This window comes from Montipora foliosa, chromosome 9 (assembly GCF_036669935.1).
Source record: "Montipora foliosa isolate CH-2021 chromosome 9, ASM3666993v2, whole genome shotgun sequence".
Lineage (NCBI taxonomy): Eukaryota > Metazoa > Cnidaria > Anthozoa > Scleractinia > Acroporidae > Montipora > Montipora foliosa.
Window position 1 is genome coordinate 15,299,257 of NC_090877.1, and position 7,500 is coordinate 15,306,756.

Below are 7,500 nucleotides of genomic sequence, written 5' to 3' on the forward strand. Positions count from 1 at the left end.
TTTGAAATGTTTTAATGATATTTTTTTATTTTCATTGTCGTTAAACAGCTCAGTTCATTTGTGTTTGATTTGTTTTAGAAAAAGTGCATTGAGTTGCCCCCGATTAAAGATGCGACCGAAGATACTGTAAGAATAAAGAGAAGTTTCCAAGATTAAACTTTTTTTGCTATTTCTTTCGTTTTGTCTTAAAAATAACCTGTTTTCTGTTAACTGCTGCTAAAAAAAACCACATAAAGACAATCCTGCAACTTATGATTTATTTTATTTATGTTGAATTTAAATACAAAATATGAAAAAGTAGAAGGTTGGTTATAAGAAAAAGCTCGTGCAACTATTAAACGTACTACAAATGAAGTTTGATTTTTATATAACCATGCAACGTAAACAATTAGCGAACCTTAAGCTAACATTGCGAGAATGACATTTTTTTTGGAAATTTTAAATGTTTGCCGGCTAGGGAAATCTTTGCGGAGTATTTTAAAAGATTAAAACGTAGAAGTAATTTGAAAAGATTAATGAAGTAAACTAACCGGCTCTTTTGATTCAGTAGTTGCCGAGTTGTGTCTTAAGGGCCTCTTCATTTTTATCGTGTGCAAAACGATAATTATTTGCTGGGTTTTTGGAAGAAGAATGTAACCTCGACTTCGCCGTTAATTCCCCAGAATGTCCGGCCCCAAACTGCAGGAGCCAGTCGACCCTGTTCACCATCAAGTGTGAAAAAGGCCAGGCCACACAGTGCCTCATCCCAGACCAAAGAATCAGCAATTAAGGCGTTGCAATGGAAATCGCCGACGATCAAGAGCAGTACCTCGTTGATTCCTGCTCGTGAGTTGAATAAACTATTATGAAGGGATTGTCAAATCCTCACTTTTGAGAAATTAAGGCACAGATAGCAAAAGCGATACCTGGAATAAGCGGACAAATAAACTTTAGTATCGCGATCTTCTTATAGTTTCGCCTATGCGCGAGCCGTCAATATTTCGTGGTATTGCCGTCTCACTTTTGCGGCGTGTGATTGGTTCTAATGTTGAAATTGACGTCGTTGCACTGAATTGGGTCGCTGACGTACGCAAACAAATACGTTTCGCAGGTAGAAAGAATTGAAATTTCGATCAGGCGCGGGTTGATTAGTTTACAGTTTTATTTATCCTTATAAATGATTGATCGCGATACAAAACCAATTGCGATTTTGCGACGGCAATACCACATTATATTGATGGCTAGTTGGGAGAAAATATATTCCGTATTGGGCTCCGTCGCTTCGCGACTCCGCCCAATACGGAATATATTTTCTCTCAACTAGCCGTCAATATAATGTGGTATTGCCGTCTCAAAATCGCAATTTGTTTTTAAAATTTAAAAAAAGGTAACTTATGTTGTCGTTTCTCTCTTTATGGCTGTTTCGTTTCTAGCCATTTTTTTTTTCGATTGTAAGTCGTTAGTCATTAATATGGCACCTTAGATTGGCCTTTTCTCCATACTAAGCACGCACTTCAAGTTTGGAGGTAAAGAGTTCTGCAAGTGCGCGCATTCAGAACAGGTGGTAGTCGTAGTAGCGCGCGTACTTCTATCAGAAGGTCTCTGTTTTCTTCGTTCCTAACGAGACAATACGAAGTATATAGGTTACCTTAATCCACGAAGTCGCATCAGACCGGGAAAACGCGTTCGTAAGTGCACACAACAGACCAAAGATGTGACTCGAACTTAACTCGACAGCCATAAACAATTTCTCTCTTTTTGACTACGCGCGACAAAAGATGCAGTACGAATGATAACAGAAGCCAACATGATCAGTCTCTGGTCGACTCGTTAGCTCTTACGGTTGAGCATTGTAGCGGTAGCACTTAGTACTTCACTATTTTCTTTCACGTTTTTTAGCTCCTCCCGTCAAAACAGCTTTCAAAGAAAGAAGACCGTCATCCGGTGGTATAAAACCCGTTCAACAGGTTTTCTACACTGAATGGAAGAACGAAACAGGTACGTCACTACAAGTATTTTGCTTACAATGATGTGCAGTAAGTAAAATTTAAAGTTTGTGTCGCCGTGTATACCAGTAAACAATATTTAAAATGTAAAAAGAGGCAACTACTTGGTAGAGTTGCCCCGGCGGATTTTAGCCGCCTCCTCGCAAATACATCTTAATGTACACGAGGTCATCATTAGGAGCGAACTCAGATCTCATTTACTTTAATTACCAATCATGTCAGGGTGAGACGAAATTCCAAGCATCAGGTTGCCCTTTCGGGCAAGCTGTAATTTCATCTTACTAACCCAAGTCTCTGAGGGGCTGCTATCTCGAAAAATATTTGTATTCTTTCTTTTTCGCTCTCAAACTGCCTGCTAAACACGTATGTCTGCTCCGAAGTTTGGCATCAGAAGAAAGCAACCAATAACGCCACACTCGTGTTCAATTTGATGCTTGCCCGTCGGAAAACCCGCAATAAGAAACATCATTCCACTAGCCCCGGGCTATCAGACAGCCTTTTTGTCCCACCCTGCTTGTCTCACTGGAGAAAATATCAAGTTAAAGTGTTTTTAGACAAAGGCCTCTTGTTACAAAACTTACCCTTTGAAGAATTGAAATTCTAACCCTCTCAAGATGTGATTACAATGGCAGCGCTTTCCCCTCGATTTTTTTTGGTCTTTTCACAGGTGCTATTTATACGCAGTATAAACAAAAACCCAAAGCAAAAAGGCCGATTAAACACCCATTTATTCCTGACAAGGAGGCCAGCGTCAGTACCAGAGAGGTGGGATACACTCTGTTTTAAACAATCTTCTGTCCTCTCTATAATAATAAATATTAGGCAGCTTTAGCACGTGACGTTTTTGAGCCACTAACGGAAACCGGAAGTGAAGAGGAGGCAGGTATGAACTCGGAAATGGACTATTTGTTTTGACTCATTTATATTGCGAAGTATCTCTTTGCACTTTCAGATACGATTTGTTTAAAAATTGGGAGAGACAACTGTCCCGGCATGCGAAACATTCACTTCCGGTTTCCGTTCATCGTTCAAAAACGTCGTGTGCTTTTAGCGCCTTCATATTTCGCGTGACGGCATCCACTGTTACTAGTGTGCCAACCGGAAGTTTGTTGGCTGTTGCCGGAAACAATGACTTCCTTTGTTCGATGGTTGGCAAATTTGAGTATCAAAAGAAATTTGACGTCAGGAATCTTTTTTATTATGAAATCGCTTCCTAGTTTTTTCTGCATGCGTGTTTTGTTTTTTTTCTTAATTACTTCGTTTTTTCACTAGTGGATGCGACACTACAGCCTGTCCAAGCTGAAGTTGGATCTTAATAGCATTGTAGGTTCTGCAGAGTGTTCTCACGCAAAAGGAAAAGTGACTTCCTTGGGGCATGCAGTTACTGCAAGGTACGTGGATCGCCACTGTCCTAACAAAGTAATCTGGACTGGTAGCATTACTAACTAGACTGCCAAAATAGCAAAGGAGAAAGGTACAGGGTGATTTTATAGGAAGTAGTTTTGTGGTTTCTGATCGTTTTAACGCGGTAACCACTGAGAATCAGCGTTCTCAGAGTCGTCATTGCTTGGAGATCCATTGGCTGTCGTTCTGCCATTGGCTGTCGTTCTGTTCGGGACGAGGAAATCACCGACACAATCGGGACCACCGAAAGTTTATAAGTTCTTGCAGGCGTTCATCATTTCCGATTTAGCCTGCGAGCAGGCTCTCATTGGCGCTGCGGAACGAGTGGCAAAGTCACGACAAAAGGAGAAACTAGCGGTCAAGCGAAGCGAGCCCACCAGGGGTCTGGCGCGAAAAAATGAGAGTTTGCAATGGTGGCATTTTTTCCCGAATTCGCTATTTTCACATTCCTCATAATACACTTACTTTGCCCCCAAATTTTGCTTGAACCATTGTTTTCAAATGCTCTTGAGAAAAGACAGTGTCTCAAGAACATTTCAAAGCAATGATTTATGCTAAATTTGGGGGGCAAACAGAGTATTCTGGGGAGTGTGAAAATAGCGAATACAGGGCATTTGTCCACGAAAGCTGTATTCTGATTGGTGAAAAACACAAAGAGTTGAGACATTTCCAATTTTTTTGAACTTTTGAGCCATAACCAGAAAAGAAGACTATCGTTTCTCCCTACCCCCGCTCAATTCAAAACAATGCAGCTAAGGAAGACGCACAAATAACCTACCAGCGTCGCAAAATTGTTATTTTATTTGAATGGGCATGGGAGAGTCCAAATGAGAAAACTGACTAGATATGGATAAGGCACTTTAAAATGTCTCGAAATTTTTATCCAGTATTGTAGTCAAAAACGCACGGATACGGTAAATCGACAGCATTCGAGGGTGACTAAACGGTTATTCTTGTTGTTCTATCGTATTTTTACAGATACTGCAATATTTTCCCCAGCGTAGAAGTCAAGGTATCAACACTGTTTTCCTTCTGTCTATCTATTCTCTTCCTTTTCTTGACCCTCTGTCATCATCATAATCGGTTATTATCAGTTGTTTCGCTCCCCCTTCATGACTACCCCTTGTAAACTCATTAATAATTCATGCGGATGACAGCCAAGAGAAACGCGGGAGGTCACTTGTATCTTATATTAAAATTCCGATACAGTTCAAAAGCTACCTTTATTTTGATTCTGTATTCAAACAGAGTGACCATTCTTTAATTTTGGGAGAGAATAGCAATGAACTTACTATCATGCATTCATTTCAAGATTTCACAAGTCCGTTGTGGATCTGTTTTGGATTTCCAATTGCCATGTACGGTTATCACTTGTCGAGTTTGCAATAGGAAGCTAAGGGCCTGATTCAGCCCGGGATGAAATTTCCCTCTGCCCACCGGGCTGCAATGTTGCTGCGATTGCTTGCTCAATTTCAGCCCAGGCGCGAAACGTAAATTTCCTTGGGAAAATTTACTGAGATGCGAAAACACAATCGATGCGCATGCTCACGTTCCTTTTTCAGCCCGGGCTGAAAAATGATAGCGATTACATGGATTTTTAGCCCGTTTGCCCGGGCTGAAAATCCTAGCCCGGTATCAGAAACCGGGCTACGATTTTTATCCCGGGCTGAAACCTTCTCCATGTAATCTCTACTTTTATTTTAAGAGGATTTCTTTCAGAACGTGGGCTTAAATCGCAGCCCGGCTAACCGGGCTGAAATTCTCCATGGAAATCAGGCCCCAACGGAGAACGCTGCTATTATCATTTCAGGGAGTTGTAAAACATCTTCATCTTCTTCCTCACGAATTAGAAGATTATGAAGAACAAGTTGAAAAAGTGTTAAGAAGATACGTGAAACGCTTGCAGTGGTTGCTGAGTGGAAGTAGAAGGGTGTTTGGCACGGTAATCGAAAAGCATGTAAGTGCAATATTGCGAAATATTTGAGAGAGATGAGTTCGGTGTTAACACTCAGGAAGCCAGGTGATCTGGTGACGTAATTTAGAGAACTGGGAAGAAAAATTTTAACGCCGTATCCCATAACCACGCGCGGCCTTAGGTGTTGTTTCCAAACTCTCTGCAGTATTGCCATCGCCAAAACTCAACAGATCATTACGTGTCTACCACATTTCCTGTTACTGAATGAACATTCAAGTAGACCCGACAAGATCTAACCTCGCCTCTGCCATGTTGAATTCGAAAATAAAGCCGCAAGCGGTTGTGGGATACGGCGTTAAAATTTTTCTCCCCAGTCCTCCGAATTACGTCACCAGATCACCTAGGACACTCTCTTTAGATCAACACTGTATCACGTAGCCGCAATGATATGGTACCATATGAAACACCGATTAATTCTAAACAAGATGTGATCATTATTGTGATGTAATAAGTTACCTTGGCAACGACAAAGCTCAGCAAAAACACCCTATATTTTGGATTTAGTTGCTCATATCTCAAAAACGAACTTTATAGCCCCCCTTTGTATTGCTGAAAAGTGATTAGAAGGCCACGATGAAACTTTCGCCAAAGTTTAAAAAAATTCTGTGTAGCGGATTAGGAGCACCTTTAAAAAATCACAAAAGTAAGGTGGCTCTGAATCCAGTGGACAGAATTTTTTTAAACTTTGCTGAAAGTTTCATCTTGCTCTTCTGATTACTTTTCAGAAATAAAAAATGGGAGTCAGCGAGTTCGTTTTTGAGATATGAGCACTTAAAGACAAAACAAAGGATGTTTTTACAGGGCTTGCCCGTTGCCATAGCGACATATTACGTCACAATAATGACTGTATCTAGTTCAGCAATAATTCGTGTTTCAGTTGGTACCACAGTATTGCTAATACATGATGATACAACGTTGTGGTGCCGATCCTCCTAATAAGAGCGTCACTTGGAAGCGTTGAAACTGGTTGAGCCACGGCGGGTCTAATTTGCAGGTCGCAGGTCGCAGGTCGCGGGTTGCAGGTCATTGTTTCACCAATACAGAAAGTATCCTAAACATTCATAAAAGCTAACCTTAGGCCTAAAAACTCTTGTATAGGCCTAATTAGGCCTAAGGTTAGCTTTTAAGAATGTTTAGGATACTTTCTGTATTGGTGAAACAATGACCTGCGACCTGCGACCTGCAAATTAGATCCGCCGGTTGAGCCACCTTAATTGAAATTTAGTGATCTAGTTACACTCCGGTCTGGTATAACTTTTCTAGAATTTTTAAAATTTTCTGCCATTGTAGAAAAACAAAGAGCAGAAAATGCGTTGATAAAGTCATCCGTGCGTCTCCTACGCAGTATTTACCTTGTTGGGCTATATTGTTGTTTCGTTAGGTAATCGTGTTGATTGACACCTCAGGATCCATGGTCAGCAGTATGGAGGAGCTGAAACGAGAACTGGCGGCGCTTGTCTGGGATCAAATTAGACACCAGGCCACAAAGTAAGTGATTTACTGATCACACAATGTCGTACCATCAAGAAAGTGATAAATACTAAGCGCATTAAAATTGAGTGCTTAAAATGTCCAGAATGCTTGTACTGATGCTTGGGCAATAGAAATTTGCTAGACTCAATCGGTTTTGCATAAGGACGCTTGATGATTGGCTGAAAACTGTAATTTGGCTTTTTGCGTCTATTGTTTTGCTTGCCCAACATAATTATTTTGAGGCTGTAAAGTGAAGGGAGCCATGTATTGACTAATACTTTTGACGCTGTGCTTGCTATTGCAGTCCAAAACTGCCGCAGTTTGTCGTTGTCACGTTCATTTAATTTTGATCCTTTTTAGCGTGGAAAAGGGCATTACCCAAATAGGTATCGCCCTCGATCAAATTGATGCAAGTGAAAGGAAAGGAAGGAACTTCATTTAAGTGTCTAATCTTCTAGCGCTGTAGAGCACTAATCGGGGACACTGTAAATTGAAATTAACAAGTTAACGCAAATCAAATCAAATTTTGGTTTTTGAGGAGAGGGGAAAACCGGAGTACCCGGAGAAAAACCTCTCGGTGCAGAGTAGAGGACCAACAAACTCAACCCACATATGACGCCGAGTCTGGGAATCGAACCCAGGCCACATTGGTGGAAGGCGAGT

General features: G+C 40.9%; 1 protein-coding gene across 2 annotated transcripts in view; it reads left to right on the top strand.

Moving 5' to 3' along the window:
• The window catches only part of LOC137969936 (von Willebrand factor A domain-containing protein 3A-like), a 49,731-nt gene that overhangs the window by 31,991 nt on the left and 10,240 nt on the right, over positions 1–7,500 (top strand). Inside the window, exons 25-32 of one of the 2 annotated variants that reach the window (XM_068816345.1) lie at positions 79–126; positions 663–825; positions 1,879–1,977; positions 2,653–2,750; positions 3,258–3,376; positions 4,368–4,401; positions 5,200–5,346; positions 6,746–6,852. In XM_068816345.1, the coding sequence (XP_068672446.1) occupies positions 79–126; positions 663–825; positions 1,879–1,977; positions 2,653–2,750; positions 3,258–3,376; positions 4,368–4,401; positions 5,200–5,346; positions 6,746–6,852 (815 nt within the window). The remainder of the gene's footprint in view (positions 1–78; positions 127–662; positions 826–1,878; positions 1,978–2,652; positions 2,751–3,257; positions 3,377–4,367; positions 4,402–5,199; positions 5,347–6,745; positions 6,853–7,500) is intronic. The other variant, XM_068816346.1, reaches the window with a different exon arrangement.